The following is a 23,321-nucleotide window of genomic DNA, read 5'->3' on the forward strand; positions in this document are numbered from 1 at the left end:
AAAGGTTTTCCCCACTTCCCCCTGTATCTCCCCAAGAGGCTGGGACTCGCTTCCCTTAGGGCAAGATCATCATCCTTCAAGGGTATGGGGTTTATGGGAAGTGATCTTTACCATTGGCTTTGGGCCTGCGGAGGTGAAGAGTGGTTGGCTGCATGCTCCTCACACTACTGCCCACTTGAGGCCTGCTGAGCCCACTGATGCTGCTCAGGGCCAGGGCAGCCTCCCCAGCAAAGTCATTGGTGGACAGCCAATCATGGTCCATGACAGTGAAGACTACACAGGCTGCCCGATGGCGGCACAGCTCTGCAGGGACTGAGCTGGGGAACCAGGGAAAGAAAAGTAAGTGGAGGTGAGTGGCTAGGGCCTCATTTTGGAGCAACAACAGCCATACCAGATCCCCAACAGGGGTTCAATCCCAAGAATGATTGAACCAAATCAGTGAGATTTGGTGGACAGACCTAGGTGGACAGACCCTAAGACAAGTGAGAATAGACTTTGAGGGACTCCAAAGGGTCTGATTGGCCAGAACACCCCCACCCCCAACCCCAATCTCATTCCTTTTAGCTCTTTATGGGGGGAAAGGAAAAAGCTGGAAGAACTTGTGGAGACAAACCCAGCCCTTTCCTGGGGACTCACAAGTGAAACAGCTCATCATACACAGGGTGTAAGGTCTTGGCCTTGACCTGGGTCCTCTGGCTTCGGGCCAGTGGAAAGACGTGGTGAGGACAGAGCTCAACAATAACAAAGGGATCACTTAGGCCTGGGAGAAAAGATGTGAAAGCTGGTCTATTGAGATTTCTCTTCAATCCCTCAGACAGTAAGCGTCAGGCTTCCCTTCCATTCCCATCTGCTCCCTGGCTCCTATCCTCACCATTGGCATCCAGGGCAATTAAGTCTGCAGCATGAAGCACCTCCACAGCCAGCCGCTGTTCTGCCGCCTCATAGTAGCATCTGACACTCAGCCGTCCATACTTATTCTGTTCCATTGATCTCTGGGAGAGAGTTGTCCCCCCACCCTGTCCAAGAATGCCAAGGATCAGCCAAGCTGGACCAGATAAACAAGTGATCAGGGCAGAGGATGTGGTCAGAGGTGGGGACTCTACCTGTTTGAGCTTGTCCAGGTAATACTGCTCAATGCACTCGTTGGTGGAGCATTTGTTCAGGCGTAATTCTTCCTCCAAGGTCTGCCAAAAGCAATTTCCTCAGGTTAGAAGGGCAACTGGGAGGTGGCCCCCAGGCTACCCTGTACCAGAGGACTCTAGCCTCAATTCACTAGGAAAAGAGCTTCAAGCAGGTTTGGGGAGGATAGGCTAAAGATAATGGAAAGACCAGGTACTGCTCCCAATGAAACCAGGCCCTAGAATTGTATTGGTGAACCTATGGCACTGTCCATGGCAGTGGTAGAACTATGTCAGAAGGGGCTGCTTTCCCTGTCTCCACAGCACCTGAGGACATTTCTCACTTCACCTGCCCCTCTATTCAGCAGCCCAATGGGAGCATTTCCTCCCCTGTATGGGTTAAGGGAGCAACTTACATGCTGTGTGAGGGTTGCAGTTTGGGCACTCAGTCCCTAAAAGGTTTGCCATCATTGCTCTAGAGGTTAAGTGAAGATCCCCACCCTCAGCCTTATCTACTTCAACCATTTCTCCCTCTCCAAATACCGGCCTTTGGTCCCATTGCCCCGAGTTCACCTTGTAGTGTCCATCTCTCAGGCTCTCCAGGGGCAGCCCTTGCCCTTCTGCATGGAAAAATTCCACTAAGGCCTAAGGAAAGGGGAGACATAAATTGGAGAAGTTGTTACTTCTTGTGTGCTAGGCCCAAGTGCCCATCACCTTCCTCCCTAACCCTCCAGCTGGTGTGTCCACATGAGGCTCCAAACATTCAGCCCAGGCCCCTTGGCAGAGAGAGTATCTAATGGGACTTTTTCACAACTATGTCTGTCCCCAGAAACTCCCTTTAAGCTTTACCATGGAAGGAAGAGGCTTGGACTTTTGGCCAGCAGTGCCTCTCTGAAGAGGCGACCCAGTGGGGTATACTGCCCCAGCTACTTCCATCTGCTCCAGAAGCCAGGCACAAGCCTGCTTTCCTTCCTTTAGCCAGGGGACTCTTTCCTTAGTTACAGTCTACTAGTTCTCACTCATGAGCCTTGAGCTCCTTTGAAATACTCAGATCAATGCATAGTTAGAATTTAGTTTGAATCCTTAAATTGTTCCCTGATACCTCACATCCCCAAGACCAAATCTGGCCTAGGGCTCAATAAAGGCCCGCCAAAGTCAGTACTGAACCAGACTCCATTTAAAACCACTCTAGACAATATAAAGTATTTGGGAATTAAAGTAAGCAATAAGGACCCTCCCCCTTGATACCAGCCCCACCTCACTTACCTCCAGTGTATAGTAAAACCTTCTGTAGAACTCAGCAGAGACATCTCTGTTAGCCCCCAGAGCCTGAAGAATAACCTGAAGCAGCAGATCCCAGAGAGCTTCCAGTACCCTGGACAGGAGAAGGAGCAGAGGGTTTATGTATTGAGACTGACAGTGGTCGGGGGCTGGGAGCTAAGGAAATAGGCATGCCCACTTGGGCTGGCCTCTCTTATCTGGCCTGGGCTCATCCTCTGGCAAACAGGGCTCCCCTGTGGTGAAGCAGGGGCTTTGGGAGGATGAGGATGGCCATAGTTATCTTCCTAGCTGGGGAGAGGAGTGGGTAGAAACAACAAGGGAGGCCTTTTAGCTGAACTAGAGAAGACGGGACTGGGATCATCTGTTTCATTAACCTATCAAAGATCTTCAATTCCTTGGCATTTCCTTAAGCAGTCCTCCTAACACCTTCCCAACCCCAGGCCCCCAGTTCCTCTTGGGCTCTGAGTACTCCCAAATGACACCCACACCCAAACAATCACATCTTTCTGGCCTATTTCCCATAGCAAGGTCCTGCCAAGGCTGAGAAGGTCCCTATCCCTGGTATCTCTAAAATTAGAGCTAGGCAGAGACTAAATCACAAATCATCTAGGCAGTCAAGTCAAATACTTATTAAGCACCTACTAGGTGCCAGAACCGAGCACTGAGGACACAAAGAAAGGGCGCTACCCTTAAGGAGCTCAGAGATCCAAGTCCCTCATTTTACAGAGATTCCCTAAGGTCTCCTCCAGCCTTACTTGGACCCACAACCCTGGAGTCCCAAAAGTACCTGCACAGATTTTCCTTCACCAGAGAATCGCTGAGAAGAATCAACTTGTCATCCAGATATTTCATGAGAGGGGCTATAGCCTATGGAGAGGGGCGGAGGGAGAACAGGAATCCTCAGGGAGTTGTCCTCTTTAGAGGTTTATATTTCTCTGCCCTAGCAGACTCTAGACTCCTCAACATGATTCCTCTCCATGTAGAGCAGAGATGATTCTAGTTTTCTTAGGCCTGATGCTTGATTTCCAACTCCATTAGTTCCTACTTCCCCCAGGAAAGAGCACTAGAACTGAAATCAGGAGACCCATCTCCAACCTGTGAAGATTGGGTTTAGCTATCTCCTGATTGTAACATGAAGATACTTAGCTCTTTCTTTATAGTGAAGATAAAATTGTAATCTCCTGATTGTAACAATGAAGGTACTTAGCTCTTCCTTTATAGTGAAGCTAGAATTGTAAGCTACAATCTATTTTTAGATTTTAACTACAAAAAGGTGTTAAGTAACTACAAAAGGTGAACTTACCAAAAGAGGTATTAAGTAACCCCAAAAGATATAATCTAACCAGAGAAGCTGAGAACTAAGGAATGGACAGTCCTGGAGAAAAGCCTCTGCTGTGATTGGTAGATGTGAAATTTAGGGGAGGTGACACAAGAGAAAAAGGTCTTTAAAAGGAGGACCAAAAGGCAGAAGGAAATCATTTGGATTCAGACATTCAGATTCATTTCATTTGGATTCAGATAGTCATTTGGAGATTCAGGCACTGACTGGAAGACAGACCCTTGAGGAGTGACTGGAAGACAGACACCCAGACTTCTTTTAGACTGTCACAGTTGATGAGTGAAAAGCTGACTTAGTGACCCTGCATTTCTGGAGGTGTGAAGCCTCCAGGTAAGGCCTATCTTCTTGAGACTCTCTTCCCCTGGCTGGGGCTTAGAGATTCTAACTGGTATCAGAAGAAGCCAGTGTTCTCTCTCTCTCTCTCTCTCTCTCTCTCTCTCTCTCTCTCTCTCTCTCTCTCTCTCTCTCTCTCTCTCTCTCTCTCTCTCTCTCTCTCTCTCTCTCTCTCTCTTCTCTCATTCCTTAATATCTTCCTTCTAGTGTAAATATTGTAAATAAACTACCATAAATTCCATTTACTTTAGTAATTCATTTTGGGATTTAGAAATTAAATCCCTGGAAACCACCTATATAAATATTCAGAGTCCAACCACGAATAAATATAACAAACCCTTATTATCCATGTGAACACGAGCAAAGCAAATCACTCCCCTTTTTGCAACTTTGGTTTTCCTATCTGTAACAGGGGGATAATATTTTCATTATCTCCTTCACAGGGTTGTTGTGCAGAAAGATGATTTGAGCCTCAGAGCACCATAAACTCATGGGTGCTTATTTTTCTATTAGCCCCTATCTGAGGCAGCTAGGTCTCGTGGGGAGATAGAGCAATGAATGAGGAAGACCTGAGATCAAATCCTGAACTTCTTAGCTGACGAACACTGGGTAAGTCCCAACTTTTATTTGCCATAGTTTCCATTGATTCCCTTGATATCTATGGTCTTTTGTTCTTCCAGATAACTTTTTAAATTATTTTTTTAGCCCTATAAAATAGTTTGGGGGCTGTTTGATTGTTATAGCACTGAATAAGTAGATTAGGTTAAATTGTCATTTTTATTTTATTACTTGGCCTACCTATGAGCAATGAATATTTTTCCAATTGTTTAGATCTGACTTTGTATTTTGTAATTAAGTTCATATGGTGCCTGGTTTGTCTTGATGGGATACACTCCCAAATGTTTTATATTATCTATCATTAATTTATTTTTAAATTCAATAAACATGTATTAAGAAAATGTTTGTGATGGTTCTAGATAGATACCAGTCATTTTAAGGAAAGCTCTATTTATTCCTCTGCCCCCTGTTTCTTTTTTTTTTTTAAACCTTTACCTTCCATCTTGGAATCAATACTGTGTATTGGTTCCAAGGCAGAAGAGTGGTAAGGGCTAGGCAATGGGGGTCAAGTGACTTGCCCAGGGTCACACAGCTGGGAAGTGTCTGAGGTCAGATTTGAACCTAGGACCTCCCATCTCTAAGCCTGACTCTCAATCCATTGAGCCACCCAGCTGCCCCCTGCCCCCTGCCCCCTAATGTTTCTAATAGAAATGGGTGTACTATTTTGTCAAAAGCTGTTTCTGCATTTATTGAGATAATCACGATTTCTGTTGGTTTTGTTATTGATGTGGTCAGTTTTGCCAATAGTTCTCCTACTATTGAACCAGCCTTGAATTCCTGTTATAAAACCCACTTGGTCATGGTGAGTGATCCTTGTGATACATACATTGATAGTATTTTATTAAAAATGTTTGCATCAATGTTCATTGGGGAAATTGGTCTATAATTTTCTTTCTGTTTTTGCTCTTCCTGGTTTCGATTTCAGTACCATATTTGTGTCATAAAAGGAATTTGGTAGGACTCCCTCTTTGCCTTATTTTCCATAATGATTTACATATTATTGGGATTAATTGTTTTTTGGTAGAATTCACTTGTGAATCCATCTGGCCCTTGGGGAGTTCATGGATGGCTTGTTCAATTTCTTTTTTCTAAAATAAGATTATTTAAGTATTCTGTTTCCTCTTCTGTTAATCCAGGAAATTTATATTTTTGTAAATCACTGAAATGATCAAATTTATAAGCTACCTCAGTTTCCTCAACTGTAAAATGGGAATAATAACAGCAGCTCCCTCAAAGGGATCAAATAAGATGATATTTACTGGCCCTTAGCAGCACGGTGCCTGGCACATAGTAGGCACTTAATGCTTATTCCATTCCATTTCTTTGGACCACAGAGTGGAGTGCGAGTCACCTGGGGGAGCCTTGGGTCTTCAGGTACTCACCTCTTCATTCTGGATCGAGTCTGGCGACAGGCTGATATGCTGAACGTACTTCTTAATGTCTCCTACCATCTAGGGGAAAGAGTTAGGGAGAATGAGAAAGTAGGTGAAGGAGGCACTGTGCCCCAAAGGGGAGGAAGCAAAGGCTTCCCAGGGATGAGAGCATCTTGTGGGGGCAGCCTGCCCCACCTTGGCTGTCAGGTGTGCAATCATGTTCCGGGCCTCTCTCTGAAGGTCCTCATCCATAGCCAGCAGCCGGTTCTTCAGGGCCCTGGGGAGGCCCCCCGGAGATCCCCCACCTGGCTCTGGCCACTCCAGGCTCCGAAGCACCTGCCCGGTGGCTTTTCGAACGTGTTCCACATTGTTCAGGGCGATGCAAAGCTGGGAGAGGAAAGGAGGAGGGGGCAGATGACTGGTACCATCCTCAGGATCTGGTGGGGGAGGCAGACCATTCCCCAAAAGCCTAGGGGCTCCCCCGTATGCCCCATTCCCCTCACCCATCCGCACCCCGACAGGCTCACCGGCTCACTCACTGCTTCGCCGAGGGCCAGGGGCCGAGTGTCCACCTTCTTCCGAAGCAGCTCCGGATAGTGGAGAGCCGCCTCACAGATATCCTTAGGGAGAGAAGAAATACGCCTTCCTTGTCTCCTTCAGCCCTGGAGCCCCCCCCCCAATAATGCTGAGCCTCCCCCCATTGCAGGCTTCACCTCGGTGAGCTGAGTCACTAAGTCCAGGGCCTCGGCCGATTCAGGCCAGGCTAGCTGGGCCCACAGCTCCTGGGTCTGAGAGAAGCAAAGGGCAGCGTCGGCGGCCGAGCTGCTGTGTTTGGAGGTGGGGTCCACGGGCTCCAGCTGGGGGGGGGGGAGACAGAAACAGAGCCAAGCATCACGGACTAGACCTCCATTCGTGACATCACAGATTTAGAACCTGAAGGGACCGCAGAGGTCAACTAATTCAATCCCCTCATTTTCCTGAGAAGGAAACTGAGATTTAAATCAGTTAGGTGACTTGCCCAAGGTATTGCTGGCATGAAGTAACATTAAGCACCAGGCTGCCAACTCGGTATGCAGCAGTCTTTCATCCGTACCCCCCCCCATCCCCAGTCAGCCTTGGGAGGAAGCAACTGAGCCTCTCCCATTCCTCCTACTGCTGCATGTCCTCCGCTCCGCAGAAGAAGCGAGAAGGACCCATTATACTGCCCCCTTCCAAGAGAGGGGCCCTTCTGGATTGGACGATGGGGGGCAAAGAGCCCAGCCCGCCCCACCACCCACCTTGTCCACCTCGACGGCTCTCTGGAGTCGCTGACGCATCTTGTCGCGAAGAGTTTGCAGCCACAGGCGGATGGCTGGAAGGAACTGAGTGTGGAAACCTGGCAGCGCTAGGGCAGGGCTGTCCCTAAGCGGGGAGGGGAAGAGGCTAAAGGGTGGCGGTCTTGGATCCCTTCTCCCGCCTGCCTCCATCTCCCCCAAGTTAGTTGTGAAGGGATAAGTAGACTTCCTCTTTTTGTGATTGTTGCCCCCATCATTCAAGATGAAACCTGGGAGCTAGCATGGAGGCTGGGGTGGGGGAGGTTATTTGTGCTGACCTAAATCAAGGAAGACTTCCCAGGGAAAGGATCTAGGTGTTGGCTCCAGTAGGAAGTTTGGGGGTGCATTGAAGGGATGGTCTAAGAGATTCAATCAAGAAGGGGAGGAGGAGGGGTCTGGAAGGTGGCAAGCATCGAGGCTTGGTCCCAGAGGGCGAGAGAGAACCTCCCAGGGGTCTGGGGCACGAAGAATGTAGGCCTGAGGAGAGCAGAGCCCTATTTAGCCATCTTGCCTTCCTGAAGCAGGGCCCAGCCCCAACCCTTTCCCCTCCCCTGGAGGCTTATAATAGGTCACTAGAGGTGGAAGAGAAAGGAGAATAAAAGCTTGCATTTCCACCTCCGCTTACTGCCTACAGAACACTTTCCTTGCCACACCCTATGAAGTGGGTTGCAAGAGTTTGTAGAATACTGGAGTGGCCAAGACAAGAATCCACTCACTTGGTGGGGAGGTAGACTCTGAGCCGCTGGATCTCTGCCAGGGTGATGTAGAGCTCAAAGAGGCCGGGGGCACTGCCCGACTCCAGCCCAGCGCTCAGCTCCTCCACGGGGGCCTGGACTTCTTCAGCGACCTGCTCCACAGAGGCACTCACTGAGCCTGGCTTCGGCCAGGCCAACAATATATATAAAGTTTTAACTCTGCCTTGCTTCAGGTACCAAGGAGAGAGGAGCACAGAAGGGGAAGGGAAGAGGAGAGGGAGGGAAGAGAACCCATGGAAATGATGAGGAGAAAAGAAGAGAGAAAGAGAAAGGGAGAAAAGAGAGAGAAGAAATGGAAGAGGAAAGGAAGGAAGGATCCTGGACAGAGAGAGGCAAAAGACCAGGAAGAGGCAGACCAGGGGATGAGGAGAGAGAAGACGGGCGACCCACTTTCTGAACCTTTGAATGTACCTACGTCACACTCCCCAGGTACTTCCATGAACGTTTCTAAGTGGCCAATCAGCCCTCTTCATTCATTTAAAATTAAAAAAAAATTCAATTGACATGCAGCTTTTTTAGGACTGTGTCTATTGTGTAAGATGAGTCCCCACCATTCTGGAAGATGGTTTCCCTGTTCCCGGTGAACTAAGGTAGAAAAGGAACCTTCATGACCTCCTCATCCCCTTTCTCTCCAGGACTTGAAGAAGGCAGAAGACAAAGGACCCTCGTTGCTCCCTCCTCCATAAGGTGGGAATTAGGGATCCAAATTTCTTTCAGAGGTGGCCCCCAAAGACTGGATTTTAGAATGAAGTATTCCACAGGAGGCTCCTCACCATCTTCTCCAGCTGCCGATAGGTGATACCAAACAAATCAACCTTCACGATGCTGTAGAAGGAAAGATGGCCAGACTGAGATGGGAAGAAAAAGCCTAGGTGTCCTGCTGCTCAGCCCTGTGGTACCCTGATGAGAGGCAGTAATGGTGGGGATGGGATAATGGTGATAGTAGAGGCAGCGTATCTTTTCCTTCTTCGTGTGAGTCGCGATTGGAGAGACCCTTTACTGCTTTTCCTGACCTCCGGGGATAAACTCTGGGACTCCCCCAGCCTCAGCAAGGCAGGGACCCCAAAAAATCAGTACTGGTTTTGCCACCCGCTTGCCGTTGTGACCTCGCAAGTCCTGGAATCATGGAGTCTCAGAGATCGTCTATTCCAACAGGCAGTGTGTCTGCCATTTATATAACGTATGATTAAGATCCTCAAAAACGCTTTCCACAATTGTGATGGACTGAGTCACTCTCAGCAGTGTGAGGATCCCCGACAATTCTGAGGGACCTACAACAAAGAATGCCATCCACCTCCAGCCAAGAACTGTTGGGGTCAGAATGCAGATCAAGCATATGATTTGCCTCTTGTTTATTTGGGTTTATGATTTAGGGTTTGGGTTTTATTAGATGACTGGCTTATAAAAATGAACAGTATGGGAATAGGTTTTGAGAGATAATTCGAGTTTAACCCAGATCGAATCACCTGCCAGCACCAGGAGGGGGAAGAGAAGGGAGGGAAGAAGATAAGTTTAATCATATAAAGGTGTGTGGAAATTTGTTATTACAAATTGGTAAAATAAATAAATAAATTTAAAAAAGAGGAAAAACCCCCTTTCCATACATTCTGTCACAGTAACCCTGTGAATTCGCTACTTTAAAAAGGATTACTTTGGAACTGATACCTTGTATCAATTCTACAGGTAAGGGGCTTTAGTCCCATTTTATTTTATTTTATTTTATTTTTAATTTTTATTTGGTCATTTCCAAACATGATTCATTGGAAACAAAGATCATTTTCTTTTCTTCCCTCCTCCCCCTCCCTTTAGTCCCATTTTAGAAGAGAAAACAGAGGCTCGGATAAGTGTGGTGACTTGCCCAAGGTCCCACCTAGAGGAAGTGGCAAAACCAGGACTTGAAGCTGGGTCTTCTTACTCCAAACCCAGCAGTCTTTCTGCTAGCAAACGTGGTTCAAGCCTGATGTAGTTTATGAGCCTTCAGTCTTTCCTTCCCTAAAAGAGGGATAATCCTTTCTCCCCGGGAGGAGGGTCTATGAAGATCCAAGGAGACTGGAGAGGGAAAAGCTTGGGAAAGGGGGATTTTGTATGTGTGACGGCCGCGAGTCCCATTTCGGAGGGTCCCTGGTGAGAGCGCGTGCGTGCCGGCGTGCCCTCTCTGCTTGTTCCGCCCCGTGGGCTCCTTTCTGCTCCCCGGCACCCCCACCCCACCTTCTCCGTCTCCTCACCTGACGAAGAGCTTCCCATAGACGCTGTGACTGGCCTGCAAGTCGTCGTACACGGCATCTGCCAGGCTGATAAGTCCAGGGAGACATTCCAGCCCAGGCTGCAGTGAGAGGTCCCTGTCACTGCCCGTGGCTGAGCCCAGGACATACACACGCGCGCATTATGTCCACACGTGGGTACAAGCATTTGCTCTTGCACACCCCTGGAGAAGGGCACCACCCAGGGCCCGCGGGGCTCGTCTTTAAGAAGTGACCCTCGTACGCAGACCCCAGACGGTGCGCTCTACCTTTCCCAGGGGGCTCCGGCTCCTCTGGAGTCTCTCGTACCAGTCTTGAGTTCCTTTCTGAAACAGAAACCAGGAGGTGGCTTCAGTGACAGACTCCCAGACTCACGAGGGCGTCTAGGCTCGGCTCAATAGACTCCTCTTGGAGCGGGAGGAGTTGGAGGCTTGTGGGAAAACTCCCGCTGCTCCTTCCCGTTAGGATGCCGCGTATGCGGGACTAGGGTGGCGTTATTGGGGCTTTGTCTCAGGGTACCCCTCTGGAGGCTTGGCAAAAACGTAGCTCGTGCTCTTCTGGCAGAAGCAAAGTCACTCTGGGAAACAGTTTTCCCTCCCACTCAACTCATGTGTCTTCATGACCTCTTGTTTATTTTTTTTCACCCAGGAATTACAGTTTTCAAGCTGAGGGTGCTTTTGTGCTGCTTGCCCAGGGGGTGGATTTTGCTAATTGTCCTAAGTATGAAAATGGCTCCTTTTGGTTCTGAGTGTACACTGAAACATTAGTGAGGCTGGAGGGTCTGGGCTCGAGCATCCCTGAGAAATCGTGGGGCCACCTTAGAGAAGGGGAGGATCTGGGAAACTGAGCAGGATATGCAGGAACTCCTGGCTCTGATTCCGGTGGCCCAGCGGCTGCTGGAGAAGGGAAAGCCACCTTAGGGCCCTTTGAGGACCAGGAGGACCTGAGAGCAGGTAGAAACAGGGATTCTGGCGGGAGGAGGGGATATGGGAGAGATGACGGATCAGAAGAAGGTAGGAAGAGAGAGGAGAGTTGTCACCAGTTAGAGTAAATGGCTCAGATTTACCTTCAGGGCTGTGGCAATGTCCACATGTAGTTCATTCTGGAAGGGGCAGACCATGCGGAAGGGCTGGAGACTGTGAATCTGACTAAGACACCTAGGGTTGGGAAAAGACAGAGGAAGAAGGCCTTGATCTACCCACCTACCATCCTCCCAGGATGAAAAATGAAGTTTTCAAAAAACATTAGTTTTCTACATAACCTAGCCATCCAAAATGGGCTCAGCAGAACTCTTGAAACTGGGACAGTCAGTTCTGGATAGTTCAGAATCTTCCCACTCTATCTCTGTCCCCCATCCCTTCACTGAGACCTCATCACCTCAGCAAGCCCCCACTCATTCTCTTCCAGTATCCTAAATCTCTCCATGAGCCACTATCCCTCTCAGTGAGCTCCCTTCCTCCTCAGTGAGCCCTCACCTATCTCAACCATTATTTCACTGTGTCCCCTCATCCCTCTCATTCAAGGTTATTTTTCTCTTTCCCTCCTTCCTCCCTTCCTTCCTTCCTTCCTTCCTTCCTTCCTTCCTTCCTTCCTTCCTTTCTTTCTTTCTTTCTTTCTTTCTTTCTTTCTTTCTTTCTTTCTTTCTTTCTTTCTTTCTTTCTTTCTTTCTTTCTTTCTTTCTTTCTTTCTTTCTTTCTTTCTTTCTTTCTTTCTTTCCTCCTTTTCTTCTTCTTCTTCTTCTTCTTCTTCTTCTTCTTCTTCTTCTTCTTCTTCTTCTTCTTCTTCTTCTTCTTCTTCTTCTTCTTCCCTCCCTCCCTTCCTTCCCTCCTCCTTTCCTTCCTTTCCTTCTTCCTTCTCTCTCTTTCTTTTTTCTCCTAGAAACTGGGGCTCCCTATTCTTCTGGAGACTGGAAGTACACAGTAGCTAGTCCCCACTCTGATCCCATTACCAATTGGTATAGGAGATTTGAGATCTGCTCTGCTTCCAACCTGGGCTCATTCTCCCCTCCTTAGTCAGCCTGGTGGTACCCCTCACCATAGCCATGCTGGATTTAGTTAGGATCCTCCCCCTTCCAGCCCCAGCCCAATAGAGCCCACCTCAGGAGGAACTCAAGGCGGCTGATGGCGTTGCTGTTGGTCACAGGGAAGAGCTCCCGGAGCTGGCGCAGCAGCAGGAGGGCATGCTCCACGAAGGAGATGAAGCTGTTGGCCAAACTCTCCTCCTAAAGGGGAGACAAGCAGTCCACGGTCCTGACCAGGGCCAGGGTGCAGGGGGAGGACATATAGGATAAGCACCCCCACCCCCCACCCCGCCCCAGGCTTTTCCAAAGTACTCTTATAATAAGGAAAACAAGAGGCCCCAAGCAGGAGCTCATGGATGAGCCCAAACTATACCCCAATCACACACAGACTATTCCTCCTGCCTCAAACCTGGACCTTAGGGTGGTGATGCTCAGCCCACTCTGCCCAGAAGCTGCTGTCAGTCCCCAATGAGTCCCCTCCCTGACTTTCCCACCAGTCCTTTTCCCGCCCTGACCCATGTGGGTCCTCTCACCTGTTCTCTAGGTAGCTGAGCTGCTGCCTCTCCCCACTGTTCCTGGATGGTTCCAAGTAGCTCCAGAAGGTAGCCATAGTCCAAGCTCCATGCCTGGTGGTGCTGGCTGCTGGCCTGCCAGTGTCTTTGGGGGACACCCCCCCAAACCCGGGCAACCTATCAGCAGAGGCCTCCTCCCTGTCTCCCACTCTGTACCTGGCTCTCCTTAAGTGCCCTCACTCCCTCTGCCCTGCTTTCCTCCAGTTCCTTCTCTCCCCTCCTCTGTCCTATAATCTGTCCCTTCCCATTGGGCCATCTCCATTCATTCCTGCCCACTGTCCGGCTCTCCAGTCCAATGTCTGTCCCCTGAACCTCGTCATTTCTTGCAGTCTCTCTTTGACCTTAATCTGCACATCCCCACTCATCTCCTTCCACTGCCTGATGTTGGGACCGAAGGACCAGGTCCAGAGTTGTTTCTCCATTTAGTAGTAGCAGAACAAATGTCTCTGAGTCTCTCTACTTTCACTCCGAGAGGCCTGGACCCTACTTACATCATGGCCAACTGCAGAGCTGATAGATCTGTCTGGGTTCCATGGTGGCAAAGAATAGTGACCGCAGGCCCACTCAGTTCTCCTTTCCAGCTGTAGGCTTCTGGCTGCCAAGGGAAGGACATAGCATTGTGGCAATGATGGGAGGAATGGGGCAGGGAAGAGAAGGTCCCCATACGGTGCAAAAAGCCATCCAGGATTCTTCCTGCCCCCACTGATCCCCTTCCCTCCCCCCCCCAGCTCTATCTACCTTCTGGCAGCTCAAGAGTTGGACTGAGTCAAGAAATTTGGTTTCAGATCCCAATTTCTATTTACTAGTGCTGAGAATTTGGGCAAGTCCTTAATTTCTCTGAGCCTTTGTTTTCCCGTCTATAAAATGGGAATAATAATAATACAGGTATCCTTTCCACATCACAAGGGTAGGGCATGGCTCCTTCACAATCTGGAAAATTCACATAAAATTTTTTTGGCCCTCCCTTCATACCAGAGAAGAAGCTTGAATTTTTTCTTTTTCTTTTCCAGGGTATTTATGGCACCTTGTTGCAAAATGTGTGTTAATATTTGGTTGTAGGCTATATGTAGTTTAATATTAAAATAGCTTTACATTTCTAGCCTTTGTGTGTCATCTGCTGCCTTTCATGTTCTTTTCACAAACTTTAATTTTTAACTTATTTTAATTTTAAAAAAGAAATTGTGTATATTTATGGCACTAAAAGATAAAACATGTTGACATTATACAATATTATCCATATATTTTATGAAACTCTACGTTTCTAAACTTTTTCTGTCATCTGTTAGCCTACATGTGTTGTCTGCAGCTTCTGCAAAACTCCTTCCAAGACTTATGAGAAAGAACGCTAGCCACATCCAGAGAAAGAACTGTGGGAATAGAAGCGCAGAAGAAAAACGACTGCTTGATCACATGGTTCAGTGGGGATATGATTGGTGTGTTGATTTTAAATGATGCTCTATTACAAATAGTAATAATATGGAAATAGGTTTTGAACAATGATACATGTAAAACCCAGTGAAATTGCTCATTGACTCTGGGAACAGGGAGAGAGGAGAGAAGGGAAAGAACTTGAATCATGTAACCATGGGAAAATATTCTAAATGAATTAATTTTAAAAAATAAAATTTAAAAATTAAAAAAACTTCCCCCAAATTCCCATTTAATTTCTTATGCAGACCCGTGATATATCAAAACTGTGATAGAGAAAGTCACCATGTGGAAAGGATACCTGCACTTATATTTCTAATTTCAGAGGATAATTGTGAGCAAAGCAGTTTATGAACCTTAATGCTCTATAGAAACAGGAGTTATTGTCGTTATTGTCTGAACCAGAATCAGACGAGGGATCTGTGCTCTCTTGGCAAGGTTTGAAAGGCATCCCATTGCGTATTACTATCCATTGCAACTCGTTTGACTTAGTTTATCACAGAATAAATCCCTGCGATCCATAGAGAGTGTCATGCTCCGGCATAAAAATGTGGGCATTTGCAAAATGTGGTATTAAAAAATGTCCCACTGTGTCTCTCCAGGAGCTGTAGCCTCCCTAGTGAGGAAATTAGAATAGCAAGTGGTGGAGGGGATTGAATAAGCCACACTGACACATCTTGTGACTCAGTTCTGGTTCTAGCTCACTTACCTTTCTATTCGAGTATGTGTCTAGTTCAATTTCTGTCTTGTGGGAAATTTGTATTCAATTGGGGGAATTGTGAGAAAATCTTATTGCATCGTTTCAGCCTTGTCCTGTGGCTGGGAAACTGGACCACCGTTACCTGTTGCTTATTATTATTATTATTATTCATCTCAAGCAACCCATATGTCTCGTCTGAAAACTAGCCCCATACTGGTTAATCATTTATTCTTTAATAATAAATTAAGCAACAGTCATTAAATTATTAAAGAAAATTAAACAAACAGGGCAGCTAGGTGGTTGAGTGGATAGAAAGTCAGACTGGGCAGTCCTGGGTTCAAATTTGACCTCAGATATTTCCTAGTTAAGTGACTTGTTTAGACACATAACTAGTGTCCCACTGCCCTCAGTCCTTATGGCTCTTCTCTCTTGGAACTATTACTTAGTTCTAAAACAGAAGATAAGAATTTTTTTTAAATCACTTATTTCCATATTCCTTTGATTGAATAGAGATACTTGGGGGCAGTGGGACACGTCTTTTTCTCATTTCAGGGAATTGCACCAATATATTCACTCTCCCCCTCCCAACTTGAAAAGTCCCTAATCTTTCCTCCAATTTGAAATCATATATAATTATGTATCCTGGTTAATTGTTTTCTTTTAATTAATTGGTCTCATTTGATTCATTATCTTTTTTTAAAAAGCCCTTATCTTCTGTCTTAGAATCAATACTGTGTATTGATTCTAAGGCAGAAGAGTGGAAAGGGCTAGGCAATGGGGGTTAAGTGACTTGCCCAGGGTCACACAGCTGGGAAGTATCTGAGACCAGATTTGAACCCGGGGACCTCCCATCTCTAGGACTCACTCTCAATCCACAGAGGTACCTAGTTACCCCTAATTAATTCTTTTTAATGCATAAAAACTGTCTCCTCCTGCATTTGGAGTTCACTGCCAAAGTGGAGGGTCCTGGTCTCCATTTGTTAGGCAATTGACATGCATTGCTCAGAAGTTCAGTCCTGCTGTCCTAGGGAGATACCCACCTTGCCTTGCCTTGCCCTGGTTGCTTTCAGCCTGGACATATCTGGACCCACATTTTCTTGTGTTGCTTTTTATCCCACATGTTTGGGTCTTACTTCCCACAGCATCCTGAGTTTCCTAAGGGGCAGGGACTGTGCCCTTCCCTCCCTAACACACACACACACACACACACACACACACACAGCAGGGACTTGGGGAGCTTGTTTCGGACCTGTTCCTTGACCTCCTTGTTTGCCAGCTTCAGGACCCAGAAAGAGAGAGGGGAGCCGGAGGGGCTGGCCCTCAAGGCCAAAGCCCTAACTTCCCATCTACATCCCTCCCAGTTACCTGCTGAGAGAAGTACCAGGTCCCTGAGCCTACCTGCTCCTGGCCATGCTCAAACTTAAGCAGTTGGCTGAGGAGTAGTCCATGCACCTGGAAGCCTGACATTCTCCGACTCATGTTGGTGTCTCTCTGAAATAGAAGTCCGTATCATTCCCCATTGGTCCACCACCCAAACAGCCCAGGACCACTCTCTCAAAATTCCTTCTAGCCCAAGTATTCTTCTTTTAGCATGATACCCCCTTCCTCCCATTAGTCCTACCCCTCACTGGTTCTCTAGTTGCACCTTGCCCCCCACAAACACTCACTCAAATAATGCCATAAGGAGAACCCAGATTGTGGCATCGCAGGTAAGAAATGCACCCTCCCTTTGGCCTCAGAACCCACAGGAGGATCCTCAGAGGAGAGAAATCAGGAAATGAGAAAGATATGATAAAAAGGAAGAGAAAGGGGGATTGGAACAGAGATGGGCTAAGAATGAAGGGGAAGGTGGGAGAGGAGAAAGGAAAAAAAATGGAGATAAAGAGGAGGAAAAGAAGAGAGAGGCCAGAAGGAAAAGTAGAAGAAAGAGATATAGGGGGAAGGAGGGAATGTGAAGAGAGAGAGGAGAAAGGAGAAAAAGGGGAAAGGAGGCAAAAGAGAGGCAAGAAATAGAGGCAAGAAAACAAGTGGCAGGAAAAGAAAATTCAAAAGGTCCTTGTAGAGCAGCCATAAACCCTGAGAAGTTCATTTTCCAATGACTGTTCATGCCACAATAAGAATTTTCTGGACCTCAACCTGGCAGTAGGGCTTCCTGCCTGGGCTTGGAAAGGGGTAGGGGCAGAGGAGGGAGGGAAGACTGCTACCTGAGTAGTGATCAGCTTGAGAATGAGGTGGCAGTCTCCCTGTACACGGGAAGAGCTTGATCGAGGCTCCAACTTGAACCATTTGTCTAAGCCAGCCACTGGGATCTCCTGCAGAAAGAAATAAGTCTGCTGGCATTGGTTTGCCAAAAAACCCAACCTATTTGCTCCTCTCCTCACAGAGCAGACATGCCTGGAATCCTAGAATATATTAGATAGAAAGGCCTTTAGAGGTGCTCCAGGCTGACGCCTCACTCAAGAGAGAAGGACATCAGCACTCAGGTTTCAATATTTTGGTCAGTGCCTTGTATGGAGGAAGAAAAATCTTGTGTACCCAATTTCTAGATGACATTAGACTGGGAAGGAGAGCTAGATGTAGCCAGGCTAGAAAGATGGACTGAATCTAATAGGAGAATGTACTACGGGTTAGTTCTAAATTTGAGTCCCCAAAGTGAACTGAACAAATCTGTGTTGTGGGAGCCATGATTTGCCAACAGTTTATGTGAAAAATAATCAAGGCTCTAGGAGGGAGAGCTTCAGTGGCCAGCCTTCTCAGTATGAGTCAGCACTGCAACATGGCAGCAGTTTTATTCTAGGCTGCATTAGTGGGAGCTCAGTGTTCAGAATAAGGAAGGTGATAAGCCCTACTGATCTCTTCCCTGGCCAGATTACCCCTAGAGAAATGGGCTCAGGTCTGGGCAGGAAGGACACTGACAAACTGGAATCTGCCCAGAGGAGGCTCAACAGATTAGAGAAGACCTAGAGGCTGCCAAATGATGAATGGGAAATATTTAGCGGGGAGTAGAGAAGACGAGGTGCTAAATGACCTGTCTTCAAGTATTTGAAAAGTTGTCAGGTGGAAGAGGGATTAGATTAGCCTTGTTTTGCTTTACTCCAGAGAGAAAAACAAGGAACAGTGGGGGGAAGTTTCAGAAAGGCAGATTTTGGCTTTAGTCATAAGGGAAACCTCCCTAACAACTAGAGTTATCTAAAATACAATAGACTATCTCCTTTGGAATAGAAGGGAATGAGATGGGAAGGAAGGAATTTGCCATCATTGGAGGTCTTCAACCAGGGGCTAGATAACCACATGTCCAGAATGTTGTACAGGAGATTTCTTTTTGAGGATAGTCCAAACTTCTTAGGTTTCTTCTAACTCTGAAACTTTATGGCAGTGATGGCAAACCTTTTAGAGGGGCCGGTGATGTGAGAAAAGCCCTCAGGTAAGAAGGAGGGGAGAAGCCTGGCCCTGGGTCCCTCTGGCTTTCTAGTAACAGACTCTGGTGAACTCTCTGCTGGGGTGACAGTCTGTGCGCCTAGAAAGGGCTCTGAGTAGCCCCTCTGGCATGTGTGCCATAGGTTTGCCATCACAGCTCTCTGGCATCCATAGAAGGGAAGGGATGTGTCCCCAGTCATACTTGAATACACAAAAGATCTGTAATTTGTTCATGTGAGGGAATTCTAATGTGATCACAATCCTCATGGAAGATTATAGTCCTTCTGTGATATAATATACCAATCCCAGCAAGTTGTCTATTTATTGAAGCAGTCAGATACTTTGAGGCAGAGACAGGAAGCAGGTGGCATGTGCTGGGCAAGCCAAACCGCCACTAACATTCCCTTGACCATCCTCAGACTCTGATGAAGACAGCCCAGGACCCTGGATCCAAGAGCTTTAGGAACAGCAATGCTCCTAGCCCAGTGGCCCAGCCATCCTCCTGGGAGCAGCCCCTGTGGAGAGGCAGCCTGGTCAATACTCCTGCAGATGCCACAGCCACAGCTACCAAAGGTCCAGAAAGAAAAAAGATTCCTGTCACCAAAGTCTTTGGATCTGTGCAATGAATGGTTCAACATCACAAACTGATGAGTCACTAATAGAAATGGCATAAAGGAGAGGCGTCACCATCAGCTTTGCTGCTGCACACAGGGTTCTTTCCCATTATATCTCAGAGCTTAGAACAGGAACAGCAAACTGGAGAATCAGAATCTTAGAAGCAGGGGCAGCTGGGTGCCTCAGTAGGTGGAGGGCCAGGCCTAGAAACAGGAGGTCCTGGGCTCAAATCTGGCCTCAGACCAGCCTTGCTGTGTGACCCTGGACAAGTCACTTAATCCCCTTTGCCTAGTCCTTACTATACAATTTGATTCCAATACACAGTTTGATTCTAAGATAGAAGGTAAGGTTTAAAAAAAAAAAAGAATCTGGGAAGTCAGAGAGACGCCTGAGAGGTGAGGCCTCACATCTTGCTTCAGATGTCATTCAGTCTGGACAGTAGTTAACAGTTCTTTAGGTTTTTCTCTTTTCTAGCTGGGGGCAGGAAGGAACAGGGAGTTCCTGGAATCTGCTCCTCTCCAAAGTTCTCAGAGATGAAAAGGACCTTAATAGTTGTTTAATCTAACACTTATAGAACAGGACACCTATTCATCCACAAGTGACCATCTGGCCTCTTCTTTAGTCAATGAGCAATTATTGACAGTCACTTACTATGTGGCAAGGAACTCACTACCTCTCCAGGCAGTCTGTTCCATTTTTGGAGAGTTTTTAAGTGCTAGGAGACTTTCCTTCCATCACATTTAAAACAAGACACTCTAGCTCCCAAGTCCAGGCATCTTCTCTTCTTCTCTTCTCTTCTCTTCTCTTCTCTTCTCTTCTCTTCTCTTCTCTTCTCTTCTCTTCTCTTCTCTTCTCTTCTCTTCTCTTCTCTTCTCTTCTCTTCTCTTCTCTTCTCTCCTCTCCTCTCCTCTCCTCTCCTCTCCTCTCCTCTCCTCTCCTCTCCTCTCCTCTCCTCTCCTCTCCTCTCCTCTCCTCTCCTCTCCTCTCCTCTCCTCTCCTCTCCTCTTCTCTTCTCTTCTCTTCTCTTCTCTTCTCTTCTCTTCTCTTCTCTTCTCTTCTCTTCTCTTCTCTTCTCTTCTCTTCTCTTCTCTTCTCTTCTCTTCTTTCTCTCTCCATTTCTCTCTCCATTTCTCTCTCAATCTCTTTCTCAGTTTTTCTCTCTCTTTGTTTCTCTCTCTGTTTCTCTCTGTCTCTCAGTCTCTCTTAGTTTCTCTCTCTTTCTCTCTGTCTCTCTGTCTGTCTCTGTCTCTCTTTCTTCATCTCTACCACCTGACTTCCCAGGCATCCTTTAAATCCTACCTTCTATGAGAAGTTGTTCCCAATGCCCCTCAACACTAGTGCTAATAGTGCTAATTAATGCTGATAGTGCTAATTAAATGATAAAAACTCTGTTTTTTTTTCTCCTGATTTATCCTGTCTGTACAACTAGACTGTGAGTTCCTGAAGGGCAGGGCTTATTGTCTTACCTTGCTTTGAATCCCCAGGGCTAAATGCCGTGCCTGGCACATAGTAGTAAATGTTTGATGACTTGGCTAAAATGAGCCCTTTGCAACTTTTGCTCATGGCTCCTTATTCTGCCTTCTGGAGCCAAGTATAACGTGTTGAACCCTTCTTCTCTCAGACACCCTTTCAAACTTGAAAACAGTGATCGTGTTCCTCCTAAGTGTTATGTCTTCCAGAACATTCTCAGATCCTTGAACCGATATGTACCCAGCATGAAATACTGGTCTATAAAATCCCAGGTCCAGTCCAGGGTCAGAAACTGTGGGTTTAAAACATTAACTACACATCTCCTTGCCATCCCAATTGCCCTCTACTGGACATGCACCAGACTATTTACGTACTTCCAAAGGTGGAGCCCAGAACTGAATACAAGAACTCAGATATGGCCTCACCAGATAAGAACAAAGCTGACACCATCTCTCTTGTTTTGGAAACTATGTCTCTCAATTCTGCCTGGAGTATTGGTAGTTATTTTTTCCCCAATTTGAACATTTTAAAGCATCTCCTAAGGATTTGGGAATGAAACAAAGTTGGAGACAGCCACAATCCCTGCCCTCGTGGAGCTTACAACCCAGGATGGACATGACAACACAAAGAACTGCCATATAAAATATGGTAGTGCCAGAGTGTTAGTGACCTCCATCATGTCTTCCCTATTACAATTAATCTTTTTTTTTCTTTCACTCTGCATCAATTCCTGGAGGTCTTTCCAGTCCCCATGGAATTCCTCCAGTTATTCCTCATTATTCCTTTTAGCACAATAGTATTCCATCACCAACATATACCACAATTTGTTCAGCCATTCCCCAATTGAAGGGCATCCCCTCATTTTCCAATTTTTGGCCACCACAAAGAGTGCAGCTATGAATATTCTTGTACATGTCTTTTTCCTTATGATCTCTTTGCAGTACAAATCTAGCAGTGGAATGGCTAATCTTTTTTTTTTTTTTTTAGCAGCTATCTTTCTCATACCCCTTGTTACCTCGTTAGCACTATCAGCAGTTCTCTCAATTAACAAGTCATCCCTTTAATTACTCATTCAGAGGCATTTCAGTCCCAATCTACGTTGTTGTGTATCTATGGTGACCCAAAAATCTTAGTGTAGTTTTGAGCTCTTAAAGCTTAGCGAGATGACCATTTTGGGGACACCTTGTGCTTGTCTTTATTCATTTGTATTTGTAGTTATTCATTTGCTATTTCCACTGTATGTATTTATTTATGCACTTGTTATCCTCCCTGTTAGAATGTAAGACATCCTAGAAGGGATAATTCTATTCTTTGGACTTGTATCCTCATACACAATAGACGCTGACTAAACATTTGTAGTGATGGATTGACTACCACATCATACTATCGACTCACCCACTGGGCTTCCGGAATACTGGGAAACCTCCCTCTCCCCCAGGTCCTTTGCGGACGAAGCACTGTCCCAGGACACCTCCTCCAACCTGAGCCACACATGGAGTGGAAAATTTAAAGCCACACTTTCTGACTTTGTGGATTTTTTTTTGGCCCAACCTATGATTTTGAAAATCTGTCATATTTCATCTTCTGCCGGTTGGCCCATGGCCGTATCTTTTTTTCTTGCTTCTATCATCCATCATGTTAACTCTCTCTCTTTGTGTCAATCCAAAACTTATCTGGGTTATCTAGGCTTTCAGTCAAATTATTTATAAAATGTTCAAGAGCAAAGGCTCGGAACAGAGTGCTGTGGCCGCCACTAGAGAGATCTCTCCTTGGAACTGATAGCGAGTAATACCCTCTGCCAGCTCCCCTTTGCTCAAGATGGGAAGTTGCTGATAGCAGCTACAGACATGAAAGTGGTGTTTTTTTCTTTACTCACTCGAATGGGGATATTAAGGCAGCCCAAGAAGTCATCAGCATTGTCCTCTGAGGCTCCTGCTGTCCCGTTAGCCCGGGCTGATTTGACAATCTGTTTGAAATACCTGTAGGAAGCAGAACCGGGAGAACACAGTACACAGTGACAGAAATATTGGGGGATGATCAACTGTGAAAGACTTAGCTATTATCAGTAATACAGTGATCCAGGACAATTCTGAGGGACTTAGGGCAAAGAATGCCATCTATCTCCAGGGAAAGAACTGCTGGAGTTGGAATGGAGATGGGAGCAGGCAATTTTTCACTTTAGTTTATTTGGGTTTTTGTTTGGAGGTTTTGGCTTTATAGGATTATTCTCTTACAAAAATGATCAATATGGAAATATGTTTTGCGTGATAATGCCTATATAACCCAGATCAAATTGCTTGCCAGCTCCTCGATGGAGGAGGAAAGAGAGGGAGGGAGACAATTTGGATCATTTAACTTTAGAAAACTTATGTGGAAATATGTTATTACATGTAATTGCAAAATAAACTATCTTTATATTAAGAAATAAATATAGAATTAAAAATAAAAAATTAAATACCCATTGGAAGAAAAAGAGAATGGGGGAATCCTGAAACACGCAAATTCTCCAAGCAACTGTCCTTACGTCCTACTCTTTACTGTGTAGACAGAAGCTAATTCCTCTGTGCTCTCCCCAAGGACCCTATGCTGGCCGTGGCCCAAAACAGGAGGAGGATTTGGCAAAGAATCAGGAAGCCCCACGGACTACATCAGCATACATGAATGTGACTGTTTCTCATAGGCAGCTCCACACTGGAAGCCCTTTGGTTGGCTTCCTCCCTATCCCATCC

The 23,321-nt window shown here is 46.5% G+C and overlaps 1 protein-coding gene across 3 annotated transcripts in view; it reads right to left on the reverse strand.

Moving 5' to 3' along the window:
• The window catches only part of BAIAP3 (BAI1 associated protein 3), an 80,305-nt gene that overhangs the window by 1,857 nt on the left and 55,127 nt on the right, over positions 1-23,321 (reverse strand). For all 3 annotated transcript variants that reach the window (XM_056805662.1, XM_056805660.1, XM_056805661.1), the window contains 23 exons: positions 22,469-22,571; positions 17,295-17,402; positions 16,489-16,581; positions 13,454-13,557; positions 12,924-13,047; positions 12,467-12,591; positions 11,437-11,527; positions 10,640-10,696; positions 10,356-10,453; positions 8,904-8,955; positions 8,092-8,222; positions 7,340-7,463; positions 6,776-6,919; positions 6,590-6,682; positions 6,258-6,449; positions 6,072-6,140; positions 3,187-3,266; positions 2,385-2,493; positions 1,692-1,763; positions 1,104-1,184; positions 872-1,016; positions 637-760; positions 112-317 (listed from right to left, as the gene is read on the reverse strand). In XM_056805662.1, coding sequence (XP_056661640.1) covers positions 112-317; positions 637-760; positions 872-1,016; positions 1,104-1,184; positions 1,692-1,763; positions 2,385-2,493; positions 3,187-3,266; positions 6,072-6,140; positions 6,258-6,449; positions 6,590-6,682; positions 6,776-6,919; positions 7,340-7,463; positions 8,092-8,222; positions 8,904-8,955; positions 10,356-10,453; positions 10,640-10,696; positions 11,437-11,527; positions 12,467-12,591; positions 12,924-13,047; positions 13,454-13,557; positions 16,489-16,581; positions 17,295-17,402; positions 22,469-22,571 — 2,525 coding nt within the window. The remainder of the gene's footprint in view (positions 1-111; positions 318-636; positions 761-871; positions 1,017-1,103; positions 1,185-1,691; positions 1,764-2,384; positions 2,494-3,186; positions 3,267-6,071; positions 6,141-6,257; positions 6,450-6,589; positions 6,683-6,775; positions 6,920-7,339; positions 7,464-8,091; positions 8,223-8,903; positions 8,956-10,355; positions 10,454-10,639; positions 10,697-11,436; positions 11,528-12,466; positions 12,592-12,923; positions 13,048-13,453; positions 13,558-16,488; positions 16,582-17,294; positions 17,403-22,468; positions 22,572-23,321) is intronic.

This window comes from Monodelphis domestica, chromosome 7 (genome assembly GCF_027887165.1).
Source record: "Monodelphis domestica isolate mMonDom1 chromosome 7, mMonDom1.pri, whole genome shotgun sequence".
Lineage (NCBI taxonomy): Eukaryota > Metazoa > Chordata > Mammalia > Didelphimorphia > Didelphidae > Monodelphis > Monodelphis domestica.